Source organism: Narcine bancroftii, chromosome 6 (genome assembly GCF_036971445.1).
Source record: "Narcine bancroftii isolate sNarBan1 chromosome 6, sNarBan1.hap1, whole genome shotgun sequence".
NCBI lineage: Eukaryota > Metazoa > Chordata > Chondrichthyes > Torpediniformes > Narcinidae > Narcine > Narcine bancroftii.
In genome coordinates this window covers 251491942-251510525 of record NC_091474.1, presented here as the reverse complement: position 1 = coordinate 251510525, position 18584 = coordinate 251491942, and the positions used below count along the sequence as shown (strand labels likewise).

Here is an 18584-nt window from a genome sequence, read left to right as displayed (position 1 = left end):
GGCCGCTCCAGCCCCCCGTACTCACCCGCCGGCCGCTCCAGCCCCCCGTACTCACCCGCCGGCCGCACCAGCCCCCCGTACTCACCCGCCGGCCGCTCCAGCCCCCCGTACTCACCCGCCGGCCGCTCCAGCCCCCCCGTACTCACCCGCCGGCCGCTCCAACCCCCCCGTACTCACCCGCCGGCCGCTCCAGCCCCCCCGTACTCACCCGCCGGCCGCTCCAGCCCCCCCGTACTCACCCGCCGGCCGCTCCAGCCCCCCGTACTCACCCGCCGGCCGCTCCAGCCCCCCGTACTCACCCGCCGGCCACTCCAGCCCCCCCGTACTCACCCGCCGGCCGCTCCAGCCCCCCGTACTCACCCGCCGGCCGCTCCAGCCCCCCGTACTCACCCGCCGGCCGCTCCAGCCCCCCGTACTCACCCGCCGGCCACTCCAGCCCCCCGTACTCACCCGCCGGCCGCTCCAGCCCCCCGTACTCACCCGCCGGCCGCTCCAGCCCCCCGTACTCACCCGCCGGCCGCTCCAGCCCCCCGTACTCACCCGCCGGCCGCTCCAGCCCCCCGTACTCACCCGCCGGCCGCTCCAGCCCCCCGTACTCACCCGCCGGCCGCTCCAGCCCCCCGTACTCACCCGCCGGCCGCTCCAGCCCCCCGTACTCACCCGCCGGCCGCTCCAGCCCCCCGTACTCACCCGCCGGCCGCTCCAGCCCCCCGTACTCACCCGCCGGCCGCTCCAGCCCCCCGTACTCACCCGCCGGCCGCTCCAGCCCCCCGTACTCACCCGCCGGCCGCTCCAGCCCCCCGTACTCACCCGCCGGCCGCTCCAGCCCCCCGTACTCACCCGCCGGCCGCTCCAGCCCCCCGTACTCACCCGCCGGCCGCTCCAGCCCCCCGTACTCACCCGCCGGCCGCTCCAGCCCCCCGTACTCACCCGCCGGCCGCTCCAGCCCCCCGTACTCACCCGCCGGCCGCTCCAGCCCCCCGTACTCACCCGCCGGCCGCTCCAGCCCCCCGTACTCACCCGCCGGCCGCTCCAGCCCCCCGTACTCACCCGCCGGCCGCTCAAGCCCCTTGAGTGGGGAGAGAGTGGGGACGTCACCATGGTGACAGCCTGCGCCGGCCGCCCGACATTGTGGAGACTGAATTCGTGAAGGGGGAGAGAGTGGGGCAGCGGAACAGCCAGACATCCTTAATTGACAGCCTTAGGGACAGGAGCCGGAATGCGCTCAGATGCACGTCCTGGCGCAGCTGACCTTTCAGGTGGCCCGCGCTGCGCTTTCAACACTGCCACCTGAACTGCAATTTAAAGGGACGCTTCTGCTTCTTCAGGCGCATTCTAAGCAGAGAATGCACCTGAAAAGGCCTAAGGTCACCTCCCTAATACTGTTGAACTTTGTTCAAAGTACAAGATTACAGAGGACAATATTGAAGGCATTTTCCTGCATATGGATTGAGTGACCATTCCTTTGAGGGGATTGTTTCAAACTGAGGTCTTACAGTCAGCTGTTTGCTTTATTTCTGAAGACAGCCAATCATTGAATTGGCTTTCTGTAATTAAAAGATATGGAATCGTGGCAGACTTGCTATCCTTTAAGACAGTGTTAACTTGGCTCTTGGCACATGTACATTTCCCCAGTGATCTCCATATTCATGATTTTGAACAAGGTTAGTTGAATTCCAGACACTGAAGCAAAGCCATCAGGCAGGTTATTGATGTGAATGAGCTGACAGCTCGTTATGTGTAACAGCAGGTAATAGTACTATTGTGTACAGGGGACTAAGAGATGGCTTCATGGAAGAGGTGATTATGGATAGTTATCTGGAATGTTGTTAGTTGCAGCTGACCTGTCTGTGTGAGTGGTATCAATACCCATTTCTTAGTCATTCACAGCAATCATTTAAAAGTCTACTCTATCTTTCATAATACGGTTATAATAACATCTTAACTCTTATACACAGCACATTCATTTCATTATATTGTCAATCAGTACCACACCTAGCTATCATCAGATCCTGGTCTACCTGGGTGACATTCCAAAAATGGCTATTATTACACCCTTTGGCCTTTTTGAATTCAAAAGGACGCCTTTTGGGCTCAAGAATGCTGCGCAGACTTTCCAACGTTTAATGGACAGAGTGTGATGCGATCTTGACTTTGCCTTCATATACCTAGATGACATACTTATCACGAGCCACGGTTGTCAGGAACATCTGTCCCACCGGCACAAGCTTTTCATTCATTTGAATGAGTTTGAGCTGACCATCAACCTGGCCAAGTGTCAATTTGGGTTAGCGGCCATTGACCTTCTGGGCCACAGAATCGAAAAACATGGAGCAAAGATTGAGGGGATCTAGGCATTTGCTAAGCCCAGCACAGTTAAAGGTCTCCAGAAGATTGTTGGAATGGTGAATTTTTATCGCCGGTTTCTGCCATCAGCGGCTTGCCTCATATACCCTCTCTTTGCCCTGGTTTCAAGCAAGGCAAGGGATGTCTCTTGGGACGAAGAATCGCCGCCAGCATTCGAGAACGCCAAAGAAGCACTGGCTAATGCAGCATTGCTGGTCAACCCAAGAACAGATGCCCTGACTGCCCTGTCTGTGGATGCGTCCAGTACAGCAATAGGAGGGATGCTTGAACAGTACATCGATGGACATTGGAAACCAATGGCTTTCTTTAGCAAGCACCTAAGACTACCAGAACTTAAGTACAATGCTTTTGATCGAGAATTGTTGGCACTGTACCTAGCTATCAGACATTTCAGGTACTTTCTAGAAGGCAGGCATTTCACGGTTTTTAGGGACCACAAGCCACTTACATTTGCCTTCACTAAGGTATCAGATCCATGGTCGGCTCATCAACAGAGACATTTATTATATATTTCAGAATTCATGACGACCATCGAATACATCTCAGGAAAGGCCAATATAGTGGCACAGGTGCTGTCTTACCCAGCCATACAATTTGTGCAGACCTTAGCCCAAGGGGTGGACTATGTTGCACACGCAAAAGCGCAACAGGCAGGCGAAGAAATTCCACGTTATGAAACAAGAGACTCGAACCTGCAGCTGGAAGAAATTCCAGTCGGCCAGGGGGAACTCAAACTCCTGCGTGATATATTTACATGTCGTCCTCGCCCAATTGTTCTGGTGGCCTGGAGGCAGCAGGTATTTGATGTGGTACATGGTTTGGAACATCCATAGATCAGAACGACTGTCTGGATTGTAGCCAACAGATTTGTGTGGCATGGCCTTCGAAAACAGGACAGCGTTTTGGTGAAGATTTGCTGTTGTGAGTGAGGAAAGAGGTTTGGTAGGTCTCAAAGGCAAGGACTTTGAACACAGTTTTGATGTTGAAAGATTTTATTTACAGAAGGCAAAAGTGTGGGAAATGGTAACAGATCACACACACACTCACACACATGGTACATACAGTGTAGGCACAGCTCTGTGCTACAAGGGGCACTAATTAAATACTCCCAACCCTTTTAACAGTGCACATCTTACCAACAGTTTCTCCAGCACCCTTCCACAGCAGGGTGGTTCCAAGCTGGCAGAGAGAAAACAGCCCAGCTAGTTAGCAGGGGCAAATGGCTTGGTGTCAGTAGGGTTAATCCAATTACAACAGCCCAAGGCCAAGTACAGGCAGGCTGGAGAGTCCAGTCCAGGTAATTTACATGGGTGAAGCAGCAAGGTGTGTCTAATGGGTGGGGTGGAACCAAACCTTGATTGGTAGCTGGTGTGTCCTCTGACTAGGTAGAGGGCAGTGCTGTCACATGACAGCCACAACCCTTCCCAACACACATGCACTTGTTGCCAGACATCCAAAGTCCAGCAACACACGAAAGCCCCACTACAATCTTCTGAGCTGACATATTGAAGGTTTGATCACATACAAGTGGACGTTGTGGGCCCCCTGCTGATATCACATGGTTCGCATTTTCTTCTCAATATAGTGGATCAGGCCACGTGGTGGCGGTTCCACTGGCAGACGTGACTAGATATCTGCGCCAGGACCCTCATTTCCACCTGGATAGTATGTTACGGTTTGCCAGCACACATCACGTCTGACAGGGGTGCCCAATTTATGTCAAGCCTGTGGTCAGCAATGGCCACCCTGCTTGGAAACATTGCACCACACAACTGCATACCACCCACAATCCAAAAGACTAGTAGAAAGGCATTTGAAATTGGCCCTTATGATGTATCTGTAGGGACTTAACTGGGTTGACAAATTGCTGTGGGTACTCTTTGGCATATGAATGGCACCTAAGGAAGATATAGATGCTTCATCAGCAGAGCTGGTCTACTGCGTTCCAGGAGAATTTGTATCAGACCCGAGGACGGGAGGAGACGACCACAGTGTTCCTAAGCAAGCTCTGCGAAAAGCTCAGTTGTTTAGTGCCCATACTGACATCTCAACACAGTCAGGCCAGGTCCTATATACCCCGGACTGCAAGTTCGTTTTCATACAGAAAGGATCACACCAAGCACCATTCTAGCGTCCGTGTGAGGGTCCCTTCGAGGTACTAAGACATAATGGTTTAACGTACATTCTGGGAATCGGAGGTAGGAAGGTTTTGCAATTGACCGCCTCAAGCTTGCCCATCTGGATCTGGATGGACCAGTCGTGGTTCAGGCACCTCAGTGGCGAGGAAGGCCACCCAAATAAAAAAAATACAGACTTTGGGCGTCCGCAGTGGGATTGCCAGTTCTGGGGGGGAGGGGGGGTATCATGTGGTGACCCACTTACCAGCAAGCGAACCAGCTCCCAAAATGGCGAATGTACTGTGGAAAACAAGGGAGATTGACCTGCATCCAGCACAAGTATTTATCTGGGCTGATTACATCACTGGTGATGTCACTTCCTGTACATGTGGCAGAAACAGTGATGTATATATGCCCAGCTTGCAAACCTGGAGATGTCAATCTTGCACTCGACTCCAAAGTGTGAACTTAGACTTCTCTGTGTAAACATCAACTTGACAACATATACACCGATGTCTAATAGTAGCTCAGTAAAGAACACTTCACTACAGTGCTCAATTTATAAGGAAACGAAGGAACATGGGAGCACAATTTATAAGAGAGCGTGGGAAAAAATTGTAATGGGAAACAAACGGGAGAATATTAAACAGTGCACAATTATGAATTCACACAGGCGAAGCAGACATTTGCATGGTGTTAGCAGTGGGTAGACACACCTTCTCTTCCCAGACCCCTAATTGAGAGGAGGTGCATCTGGTACCACTGTACCCGCAGGGGTATATGCATGCTCTCGGACCCCAGATCATTTGAGAGGTGGATCTGGTATATGCAGGGGTATATGCATGCTCTTGGGCCTTTGATCAGTTGAGAGGTGGATCTGGTATACACAGGGGTACACGCAAGTTCTGGGACCCTGATCAGTTGAGAATTGCGACTCCACTGCCAGTTTTGATGGACAGCAATTTGATCTATAGCAATTCCATGGTTCAGCTTCATTCCAGTGCACACCTTGCCCATGACCCTCCTAAGCGATGTCTGCAGTAGCATGGAGTGGTGTCCTTGATTAACACTACAAAGCAGAGAGAGCGAATGTCCTTGAGCTGGTGCTAAATACAGGGCTCTAGCCAACAAGGATGCTTGGTGATTTGAATCAGTCAATGGCAAGGTGTGAACCGACCAGTGGCCGAATGAGTTTCAGACAGTGAGGGCATGTGACCACCAGCAATAGGGAAAGTCATGCCTCCTCCACACACAACAGGGGGGGCTAATGAGATGGGGGAGGGTGAGGGGCTCACTGGGAGAAGTGAGTTGAAGGGCTCACTGGGGGAGGGAGTTGAGGGGCTCACTGGGGGAGGGGAGTTGAGGGGGTCACGGAGGGTGTTGTCACCTGGGAGAGGGTTTGAGGGGACCACTGGTGGAGGTTGAAGGGGCCATTGGGGAGGGGGGTTGAGGGGTCACTGGGGGAAGGGCTTGTTGAAGGGGAGGATGTTTGAGGGGTGTTAAGTGGGGAGGGGGTATTGGGGTCATGGGAGGGGTTGTCACTAGGGGAGGGGGTTTGAGGGTTCATGGGAAAGATGTTAAGGGGGTCACTGGGAAGGAGGTCACAGGGGAGGGGGTGTTAAGGGGGCCACAGGGGAAGAGTCATGTGGAGGAGGGTTAGTGGGAGGGGTTGAGGGGTAATGGAATGAGGTTGGCATCACAGGGAGGTGTTGAGGGGGTCATGGGGAGGGGTGTTGAATCACAGGAAGGGGTTACAAAGAGTATCACTGGGGGAGTTGAGAAGACACAGGGTGGGGGTTGAGGAGGTTCCCTCTCACGTTATCCTCTTCTTACAGTACCTCAGTAACTGTGGCAGCGAATATGTGGACATCAGCCTTGTGGCTGCGGATCTCCAGCAGCAGTACAGGTGAGGTAGTGTGTTGCACCCTGTTCGGCATGCTTGAATGGAGCCACTCTGCTTTTCCCGTTACAAATTTTGCAGTACTAAATAACTGACAGGACCAAAAACACCTTTGCTTGCCTAAGCAAAATAGTAAAACTGAGCAAATGTGGCAGTTCCAAAGTCTGTTGGTTTCAAACATCTGTTGACTTTAAAACTTTCTCACATTTTAAGACTCAATCCAATTGCTTCAATCTTGTGCGATGGATTCTGGTATAGTTTCATCCCATCCAAATGTTCTTCAGCACAATTCTTGCAGAATTTTCTTGACTATTAATAGTACTAGTGCCAGTATTCCCAAAGGATCGTATATTGAGCTTACAATCAAAAGAATACCTCTTCTTCTTAAAGGCTGTTCTTTCAAATCAATTTTGAATTTGAAAACATCAGATTGAACCCACCATTGCCCTCACAGAATTCTTTTGACAGGTAGAAGGTCACAATCCAAATCAAGATATTTTATCTCCTTTGCTCTTTCTGCTTCAGGAATAACAGCCAACACATCGACTGTTGCTAATCCATTTTATAAGGAAGAAACCTCCTTTATTACAGATCTCCTATAACTTGTGATAAAGATCTATTGCTTCTTTTTCTGAAACCACTGAAGTGAGACCATCATCAACATAGAAATTATTCCTGATGATGTTTATAGGTTGAGACTAAATTGCTCTTCATGATCTTCAGCACATTTCCTGAGAGCAAAATTTTCACAACTCGGTGATGAAGTTGCTCCAAATAGATGAACTGTCATTCTGTATTCAATCATGTCTTTACTGTAAAACAATGTTAGGCCACCAGAACAATCGTAAAAAAATCATGATCTTCTGATGGTACTTTCACTTGTTGAAATGTCTCTTCAATATCTGCAGCAATTACAATAGGCTCTTCACAAAGTTTTATCAGAACGCCTATTAAAGTACTGGTTATGTCTGGACCTGGCAGAAGTTGAGAATTTAATGAAACTCCTTGAAATGATGCTCCACAATCAAATACTATGTGTAGTTTTTTCTTTTGTGGTTGTATAACTCCATGATGAGGTAAGTACCATTTTCTACCATTTTTACATTCCAAGATCTCTTCTGATATCTTTTCTCTACAATCCTTGGCTATCATATCCTACATAACATTTGCATATTCCAAATGAAAGGAAGAATTTATCTTGAATTTTCTCTTCAAATTCAGCATAAGCTGTTCTCCAATTCTTTTATTATCTGGCAGACAAACTTCTCTTCTCTGCAGAGGTAATGACCATTAACATGTTTAACAGAATTTGAAACTAAATCCAGAAACTGCTTGTCCTCCTTTGAAGGTTCTTGAATATCTCCAAGGCATTCACGAAAATCAACTTTAAACTGTTGTTCCCACAGGTCTTCAAGTTTCACAACTGAAATCCTTCATCTTATAAGGCAATTTGTTGATAACAATCGGCAAATTAGTAAGCAAATTCAGCCCATTGCGTTACAACATCCTGTCAGAAAGAGAGCATCTGCTTGTAAAGTCTTTGTGTCCTTTGATTTTATTGCTGACCAAGAAAGAATTTTGTCCATGTGGGGCCTTGCGATTTGATGTTCATTGCCGTAATGATAATGCAATAATTCTTTTGTCCTTTAAAACCTTGTTCTGGATTCCTAGATTGGCAACTTTTGACAGACTTCTTCGCCTGTCCTCCAGTTTACTGTTCCAAGTAATAAAGACGATCTTTAGCGTTTTTAGTATTACTTTCAATGTGTTGTTCAAAAGATTTCATGAAAATCATCAGATATTAAATAAAAAATTTAAAAAAAAAAAAAAATATCATCAGATATTGTAATGGATCTCCATTTAAAAACTGGAATTTCCTTTTTGGGTAACCTTGTTGCTGCGCTAACATAGCAATGATTTTATATTGCCTTGCCCACCATGGGTTGAGACTGGTTGTTTTGAGGTGAATGGAGAAAACAGATTTTGAACTGGTGCCATAGGTGTAGGACATTGAATTGTAAGTGGTGGCATTAGAGGGAATCCTTGGGTTGTCAATGACGGCTTTGGTGGAGATCCTTGACTTGTAGTGGTTATCCAGTAACATGAAGAGACAACAAGGGTTGAGTGATCAATTCGCATAGAGAATTTTTTTGTAATGCCCTCCTTTCAGGAAGATCCTTATATTTTGTGCTCTGGAGAGACTGAATGTCACTAGTTCTTTCCATAGGATTGGCCATGGTCATTTGAGCACTAGAGCGAGACCCGTGGCTCCTTGCTCAATTATATTTGTTTCTTGTGGCTGTGTTACCCATGGTTCTGCTGGAAAGTTAGGTGCTAGCCCTTTGCGAATGTCACTTTGAGTGACAAATCTTGCAGAAGCTTGAGCTAATGCTTTCACTTTGGTCATATTCATAGCACATTGTTCCTCAAGCTCTTGTCTTTTTCTCTATTCAATAATCTATTTTATTCTTCACTAGCTATTTGTAATCTTTTAAGTTGCTCCTCTTGCCTCATTTCTGTTTCTTCATTTGAACCTCCCTATCCTCTAAAGCATATTTTTTCTTCCACTGTTGTGTGTAGACAGTAGCCAAGTCTGCTTGCGCCTTAGCATGCATAGGTGAAATGCTTGATGCACGTGAAGCTGTACTTGTTCGAGATGCCTTTAAAGATTTGAAAGATCTTCCTGCGCTTATAACCTTGGAAATACAATCACTCAGGATTCACATCTGAACTTTCAGATACTGGTGATTGAATCTCTATCTTCTGCATTTCGCTTGGTACAGCATCAGTGGGGCTTTGTAACATACATTCATCTGTTCCAGTTCCTCTAACTTTTAAGCCAATGAATGAGGCCTGTAATCCCTTGACAGTCTTCTTCTTGCTTGCTAGTTTTTTAAAATTAATTTTTATTTTTCACACTATAAACCGCATTGATCCTTGGGAAAATGTTCATTTTAATACAGTTTATCCTTCCTATTAGTGTTAGTGGTAAGTCTTTCCAATGCTCTAAGTCGTCCTGTAATTTTTTCATTAATGGATAATAATTGAGTTTATATAGATGGCCGAGGTTTTTATTTATTTGTATACCTAGGTATCGTATTGCTTGCATTTGCCATCTGAATGGTGATTCTTAAATTTTGAGAAATCCGCATTATTCATTGGCATTGATTCACTTTTATTTGCGTTAATCTTGTATCCCGACACTTCTCCATATTCCTTCAATTTCTTATGTAATTCTTTTATTGATATTTCTGGTTCTGTTAAATATACTATAATGTCATCTGCAAATAAACTGATTTTATATTCCTTGTCTTTTATTTTTATCCCTTTTATTTTATTTTCTGTTCTTATCAGTTCTGCTAGTGGTTCTATGGCTAATGCAAACAATAAGGGCGATAGTGGGCATCCCTTGCCTTGTTGATCTGCTTAAGTTAAATTGTTTTGATATATATCCATTTACTGTCACTTTCGCCAATGGCCCCTTATATAATGCTTTAATCCAATTAATATATTTCTCTGGTAAGCTGAATATTTGTAGTACTTTGAATAAATAATTCCATTCTACTCTGTTAAAGGCTTTCTCTGCGTCTAAAGCAACCGCTACTGTTGGAGCTTTATTTCCTTCTACTGCATGAATTAAGTTAATAAATTACAAATATTGTCTGTTGTTCGTCTTTTTTTAATAAATCCAGTTTGGTCTAGATTTACTATTTTTGGTACATAGTTGGCTAATCTGTTTGCTAATAGTTTAGCTATTATCTTATAATCTGTGTTAAGTAAAGATATTAGTCTATATGACGCTGGTGTGAGTGGATCTTTCCCTGTCTTTGGTATTACTGTAATTATTGCTGTTTTGCATGAATCTGGTAAGCTTTGTGTTTTATCAATCTGGTTGATTACTTCCAGGAGGGGAGGAATTAATAAATCTTTAAATGTTTTATAGAATTCTATTGGGAATCCATCCTCTCCTGGTGTTTTATTATTTGGTAGTTTTTTTTATTATCTCTTGTATTTCTACTATTTCAAATGGTTCTGTTAATTTATTTTGTTCCTCTATTTGTAGTTTTGGTAGTTCAATTTTAGTCAGAAATTCATCTATTTTCCCTTCTTTCCCTTCGTTTTCAGTTTGGTATAATTGTTCGTAGAATTCTCTGAAGTTTTTATTAATCTCCGTTGGACTATATATGATTTGTTCTGTCTTAAGCTGCCACGCTAGAATTTTGTGTGTTTTTTCTCCTAGTTCATAATATTTCTGTTTTGTCTTCATTATGTTCTTCTCCATCTTATATGTTTGTAGTGTTTCATATTTTATTTTTTTATCTGTCAATTCTCTTCTTTTAGTTGTGTCTTCCTTCATTGCTAATTCTTTTTCTATATTTGCTATTTCCCTTTCCAACTGCTCTGTTTCCTGATTGTAGTCCTTCTTCATCTTGGTTACATAACTTATTATTTGCCCTCTGATGAATGCTTTCATTGCGTACCATAGTATAAACTTATCTTTCACTGATTCCATATTTATTTCGAAGTACATTTTAATTTGTCGTTCAATTAATTCTCTAAAATCCTGCCTTTTAAGTAGCATGGAGTTTAATCTCCATCTATACATTCTTGGTGGGATGTCCTCTAACTCTATTGTCAATATCAGGGGTGAGTGGTCCGATAATATTCTAGCTTTATATTCTGTTTTCCTAACTCTGTCTTGCATGTGAGCTGATAACAGGATTAGGTCTATTCTTGAGTATGTTTTATGTCTACCCGAATAATATGAATATTCCTTTTCCTTTGGGTGTTGTTTCCTCCATATATCCAAATGTTGCATTTCTTGCATTGATTTAATTATAAATTTGGTTACTTTGTTCTTTCTGTTAATTTTTTTCCCAGTTTTATCCATGTTTGAATCCAAATTAAGGTTGAAATCCCCTCTTATTAGTATGTTCCCTTGCGTGTCTGCTATCTTCAAAAAAATATCTTGCATAAATTTTTGATGTTCTTCGTTAGGTGAATATACATTGAGTAAATTCCAAAACTCCGAATATATCTGACATTTTATCATTACATATCTCCCTGCTGGATCTATTATTTCCTCTTCTATTTTAATTGGTACATTTTTACTGATTAATATAGCTACTCCTCTAGCTTTTTAATTATATGACGCTGCTGTTACATGTCCTACCCAATCTCTCTTTAATTTCTTGTGCTCCACTTCAGTTAAGTGTGTTTCTTGCACGAATGCTATATCAAATATTTCTTTTTTCAGTAAATTTAGCAGTTTCTTCCTTTTAATTTGGTTATGTATTCCGTTAATATTTAAAGTCATATAGTTCAACATAGCCATTTCATACTTTGTTTATCTTTCCTTTCTGTTTCCTCATCATCACCTTTCCTTCTTATCCATTTCTGCTTTCTTTTTTTGAACACTTTATAAGACAACATTTCTAAAACATCAAACATTCCCCTTATTCTCATATCTAAAATTTCTTTAACCCCACTATCCCCTCCCCTTCCTTAGTTGACCTTTATCCCTTGTCGGGCAACCACATCTCCCCTCTCCATTTGGATTTGTGATTTCACTCGCAAGCGTCAACTGATTTCGCAGTGACCGTATCTCCTCCCCACTCATCCCCCCCCAGAAAAGATTTTAATTTTCATATACAACAAAGGTCACTTTCTTAATTCCCTCCTTATTTCCTCTCTTCGCTTTCTTTCCCTTATTAATTCTTATCTATATTCTATATATTTTCTTTTAAACACACACACACACACACATACATATAGTTCGTGGTCATTTTTGCTCTCGTTACATGTCTTCATCTCTCTGTTTGTTTTGTAGTTGTTCTGCAAATTTTCGTGCTTCCTTCGGATCCGAGAATAGTCTGTTTTGCTGCCCTGGAATAACTATTTTAAGTACCGCTGGGTACTTTAGCATAAATTTATATCCTTTTTTCCATAGGATCGCTTTTGCTGTATTAAACTCCTTCCTCTTCTTCAGGAGTTCAAAACTTATATCTGGATAGAAAAAAAATTTTTGACCTTTGTATTCCAGTGGCTTTTTGTCTTCTCTTATTTTCTTCATTGCTTTCTCCAATATATTTTCTCTTGTTGTATGTCTTAGGAATTTTACTAAAATGGATCTTGTTTTTTGCTGCGGCTGTGGTTTCGGGGCTAAAGTTCTATGTGCCCTTTCTATTTCCATTTCTTCCTGTAATTCTGGTCTTCCTTGGACCCTGGGGATCCAATCTTTTATAAATTCTCTCATATTCTTGCCTTCTTCATCTTCCTTAAGACCCACTATCATTATATTATTTCTTCTATTATAATTTTCCATTATATCAATCTTCTGAGCCAACAGCTCTTGTGTCTCTTTAACTTTTTTATTAGATTCTTCTAATTTCTTTAAGTCATCTACTTCCATTTCTATGGCTGTTTCTCGTTCTTCCACCTTGTCCACTCTTTTTCCTATATCTGACATGACCATCTCTAATCTATTCATTTTTTATTCTGTACTTTTTATTCTCCTTTTTATTTCACTAAATTCTTGTGATTGCCATTCTTTTATTGATTCCATATATTCTTTAAAAAAAAATATATCCATTGTCTTGCCCTTCCCTGCATCTTCCATTTCTCTGTGTTCTTTTTCTTCTTCCTCTGGGTTGGTCATCTGCTGTTTCTTTGATTTCTTTTTACTCTCTTCTTTCTTGTTCTCATTGTTTTCTATGTTCTCTTCTTGCTGCTGTGCTGTGGCTGTCATTCTCAGCTGTGGAGTTCGACTCCTCAGCTGGTCCCCCCTCCCGTCAGTGTTTTTTTTGTCTTGCGCGCTTGCGCACTTTTGCTTGGCTCCGCGAGCCATTTTTGTAGTCCCGAGCTCGGGACTTTGACTGACCTGAGGGAGCGGGCTTCTCTCTCCACAGCGGGCCTCCTCGGACAGGTAAGGCCTTCACTTTCTTCTTCCAATGTCTTTTCTTCTTCTCTTCTTCCCGTTGCTTTTGACTTTTCTTTCTTCGTTGCAATTTTCTTCCCACCTTTACTTTCACTTTATTTAAATTTTTGTGTTTGTGCCTTTGCGTTTTCTCTGTTTTTTTAAACTTTTCCGGAGAGGGCTGGAGTTCCCCGACTGGCCACTACTCCATCACGTGACTCCTCCTCTTGCTTGCTAGTTGAAGCCACTTTTTCTTTGGCTACTGGCCCCAACCTCCTGCCAAGTGTCATCTGTCTGCCTTGCTGGCTCAACTCACAATCCAACAGTCCTTTGAGAGGTTGTTTGCTCGAGATGTTTAGCCTGACGAGACTTTTTATCCATCTTGGGTTCTTCACCTGGCTTCCCCGGTTCATGGGGACTGTAAATGAATGTTGTATCTTACTTGGACTTTTTAAGAGAGTTTGCTGCTAGCTAAATGGGCTCTGTGGTTCTGCACACAAGTCTTGTTATCTTAATGTTTGCAATAACATTTTCTGGGCCTCCTGCCAATTCTGCTACCAGAGCTGTGGCTTATTTTTTTCAAGGATGCTGACTGTCTGGCCAGTCATTTGGCTCAATTTCAATCTTTACAATTCACAGTCAAATTCCTACGCTTTTGGAATATTATTACAGCATGGATGTCTCTTGGGTTCAAGTCAAGTTGATAATTCTTTTAGACAAATTTAACGAGTCTTTCTTCCAAACAACATTTACAATTACATATTTCTTTGAATCAAGATATAGATGACACTTTCCTTATTCTAATAAATCCTAATTTCCAAGTATCATCTTCCAAAGCATGAGCTGCTATATGCCAAATTTCAATATCCTTAATCCAAAAAATCAAAATCTGTGTCTGTTACTTTATGTAGTTTTAATTCGTTGATAGAACAGATAAACATTTTGCAAAGGTTCACATTAAGACTTTCATAACGATAAATAAGAAAGCATTTACTGTATAATGATACAAAGATATATAGAAATATAAAAAGTATTTAAAGATACAAAATCTGAGATACAAAAGCTTTTAAAGAGGCACAAATTCCAAGAAAAATTTCTCGTACTCACGCTTCCTTCACATCTTGTAGAATGAGCAAGCCGTTAGTGTGGGTGGATATTACGACATATTACATTATAGTCACTATGGTAACACTACAAACAATAGTTCTCTTAAAGAGATAGGCACAGAATTAGCTCAGAATCAAAACCACAAGGTTTTAACCTTTGCACAGGTCTTCAGCGATGAATCTGGCACTGTGATACTGAACACAAAGGTGCATGCAGTTACGATGGGTGAGTCTATAGTGAAGAGGATGGAAAAGAGATTCTGAAGGCCTGATAAAGACACACGAATCTTGTGTTGCCTCCCAGGTGCTAGGGACGTCAGTAGTTGGAAAGATGGTGGAATCAATGGTACCAAGAAGAGCATCGCAAGATAGGTCCAAATCAGCATGGTTTCCTTAAAGGAAAATCATTCCTGATAAACCGACAATATTTTGAGGAGATAACAAACAGGGTAGACAGGGGAGGAGCAGTAGATGTTGTGTACTTGGACTTTCAAAAGCCCTTCGACAAGGTGCCACATATGAGGCTGTTTAACAAGATGAGAGCTCATGAATTAAAAGAAGGTTAGAGCCTTGGTTAAAAGGCAGGAAACAGAGTGGGAATAAAGGGATCCTATTTGGGTTAGTTGCCTGTTCTTAGTGGTATTCCACAGGGGTTAGTGTTAGGGCTGCTTTTATTTTAATGTTGTATGTAAATGATTTGGATAATGGAATTATTAGCTTTGTGGCTAAATTTACAGATGACACCAAAATAGGTGGTAGAGCCTGCTGGTGCTGAGGACATGGAAGGGCTATTTCGAGACTTGGACAGATGAGGAGAATGGGCAAAGAGACGACAGATGAAATACAATGTTGGGAAATGTACGGTTATACACTTTGGTTCAAGGAATAGACAGGCAGACTATTATTTAGATGGGAAGAAAATTCAAAATTCTGAGGTGCAAAGGGACTTGGGAATCCTCGTGCAGGATACCCTGAAGATTGACCTCCAGGTTGAGTTGGCAGTGAAGAAGGCGAATGCAATGCTGGCGATCTTTTCTAGAGGAATAGCATTCAAGACCAAGGATGTAATGATGAGACTCTCTAGGGTGCTAGTGAGACCTCACTTGGAGTACGGTGTACAGTGTGGATGCCTTGTTTGAGAAAAGACATGCTGGCATTGGCAAGGGATCAGAGATTTGCTAGAATGATACCAGGAGTGAAAGGGTTAGCATATGATGAATGTTTGTCGGCTCTTGGACTGTGTTCATTGGAGTACAGAAAGATGAGGGGGTACCTCATAGAGGGATTTTGAATACTGAAAGGCCTGGACAGAGTAGATGCGACAAGTTGTTTCCTATGGTAGGGACAAAAGGCCACAATTTCAAGGTTAAAACACAAAGGCAGAGAAATTTCTTTAGCCAGAGAGTTGTGAGTCTGTGGAACTTGTTGCCATAGCTGGGGGCTGTGAACAAGGTTGTTAGGTGTATTTAAAACAGAAATTGACAGGTATTTGATGAGTCAGGGTATCAAATATTACAAAGAGAAGGGTAGGGAGTGGGGCTGAGTGATAAGGATTAACTCACGATTAATTGAGAGAGCAGAGCAAATGGGCCGATTGGCCTACTTCTCCTATATTGTGATCTTGTGACATGGTGGATGCAGAGAGGAAGCCTCTTCTGGTGGGGAATCTCCAACCTGGACTCGTGGGATAGTTCTTGATGTGATGTTTGAGAGGAGGATCTCCAGGATCTTCCTGAGGTGGGGAGTGTCTCTGGGACCGTCCTGGAGTGGGTGGGGGGGGGGGACTCTGGGACCATCCTGGAGTGGGTGGGGGGGGGGACTCTGGGACCATCCTGGAGTGGGTGGGGGTACTCTGGGATCGTCCTGTCGTGGTAGGGGTGTCTCTGGGACCAACCTGTGGTGGGGAGGGTTCTCTGGGACATCCTCAGTGGGGTGGGAGGGGTCTCTGGTACCATTCTGTGGTGGAGTGGGAGTGGGACCCTCTGGGACCATCCTGTGATAGATGGGATGGTCTCTAGGACTGTCCTAGGTTGGGGTGGGGGGGGGTCTCCAGGCTCATACTAAGGTGGGTGGGGGGTCTCTGGGACCATCCTGGAGTGAGTGGGTGGTCTCTGCGACCATCCTGAAGTGGGTGAGGGGGGGGGGGGTCTGGGACCATCTTGTGATGGGGAAGGGGTCTCTGGAACAATCGGACAGTCCAGTGTGGGGGTTCTCTGTGACCGACCTGGGGTGGTGGTGGGGGAATTTTTGGGGACGTCCTGTAGTGGGCGAGGGGATCTCTATGGTCTTCAGGCCGTTCAATGGAGTGTGGAGAATTTGGTGGGAACCTGCTGCTGATGTAATATCTCCTCATCCACAGTATGGACTATGGGCGGCGGAAGAGGAACGCCTTCCGGATCCAGGTGGAGAAGGGTGAGTCGGCAATCCAGACAGAGTAGGAGAGAGTGGCACATGGGGCGCAGTGGTCCCAGAGTGGGAGATGGGCTTGTGTCAGCATCCCAGTTTGAGTGAGGCTTGTGTTTTCAGGGCCTACTTGGCCGCCTGTCTCCAGCGTTCCACCCCACCCACTCTTGGCATCCTGTCTCCAGTGTTCCACCCTCTCGACCGCCCCCCCCCCCCCAACCCCTCGGCTGCCTGTATCCAGTGTTCCCCCCAACCTCTCTAGGCTGCCTGTCTCCGGAGTTGCCCATCCCTCCACCTCAGCTGTGCATCCCTGGGCTTTTCCCCTTCTTTCAGCTGCCCATCCTGTCTCTGCAGTGTACGACCTGATAAGAAGTGAAGATATGGACTTCGAGGAGAAAGATCTAGCCAAACGCTCCCGTCGGAGCAGTGGTCCCGAAGGGTAGGATTCTGTGACTGTTCTGTATTGCATGGATCACCAGGTATTTGAAGGCCATGGAATGTGTCAAATGTGTTGGAACATCATTTAGGGAGGTCCCTGCAGATACCTGTCATGGGAATCAGGAACCAACTTTTTCAGACCAGCAACACTGTCCCAATAGCCACTAGGAATGTACTCACCCTGAACACCCACATCATCCTCCCTAACATGCATTGGGAATGGACACATCTTGGACACATTTTCACTCTGAACACCCACACCATCCTCATAAACTCACTGGGAACCTATCACTTTGAATATCCACAGCATCCTCAACAGGCACTGGGAATGTACTTGCTCTGAACATCCACACCGTCCTCCACAGGCATTGGGAACATACTCACCCTGAGCACCCACACCGTCCTCCACAGGCATTGGGAACATACTCCCCGTGAACACCCACACCGTCCACAACAGGCACTGGGAACATACTCACCCTGAGCACCCACACCGTCCTCCACAGGCATTGGGAACATACTCCCCGTGAACACCCACACCGTCCTCCACAGGCACTAGGAATGTACTTGCTCTGAACATCCACACCGTCCTCCACTGGCATTGGGAACATACTCACTCTGAACACCCACACCGTCCTCCACAGGCATTGGGAACATACTCCCCGTGAACACCCACACCGCCCACAACAGGCACTGGGAACATACTCACCCTGAACACCCACACTGTCCTCAACAGGCACTAGGAATGTACTTGCTCTGAATATCCACACCGTCCTCCACAGGCATTGGGAACATACTCACCCTGAACACCCACACCGTCCTCCACAGGCATTGGGAACATACTCTCCCTGATCACCCACACCGTCCACAACAGGCACTGGGAACATACTCACCCTGAACACCCACACTGTCCTCCACAGGCATTGGGAACATACTCACCCTGAACACCCACATCCTCCCTAACAGGCATTGGGAATGGACACACCTTGAACACCCATCCTGTCCTCAACAGGCGCCGCAAACGTTTTCACCCTGAACACTCACGCCATCCTCAAAAAGTCACTGGGAACCTATCACCTTGAATACCCACAGCATCCTCAACAGTCACTGGGAACGTACTTATGCTGAACACCCACAGGCACTGGAAACGTACTCGTTCTGAACACGCACACCGTCCTCCACAGGCACTGGGAACGTACTCACCCTGAACTCCCACACAATCCACACAGGCACTGGAAACGTACTCCCCCTGAACACCCACCCCATCCTCCACAGGCATTGGAAATGTACTCCCCTGAACACCCATACCATCCTCAACAGGCACTGGGAACGTACTCGCC

At 45.1% G+C, this 18584-nt stretch overlaps 1 protein-coding gene across 1 annotated transcript in view; it reads left to right on the top strand.

Moving 5' to 3' along the window:
- Positions 1-18584, top strand: part of nvl (nuclear VCP like) — a 66008-nt gene that overhangs the window by 4145 nt on the left and 43279 nt on the right. Inside the window, 3 exon segments of the mRNA XM_069887958.1 lie at positions 6320-6390; positions 16766-16818; positions 17164-17248. Of these exon segments, the coding sequence (XP_069744059.1) occupies positions 6320-6390; positions 16766-16818; positions 17164-17248 (209 nt within the window).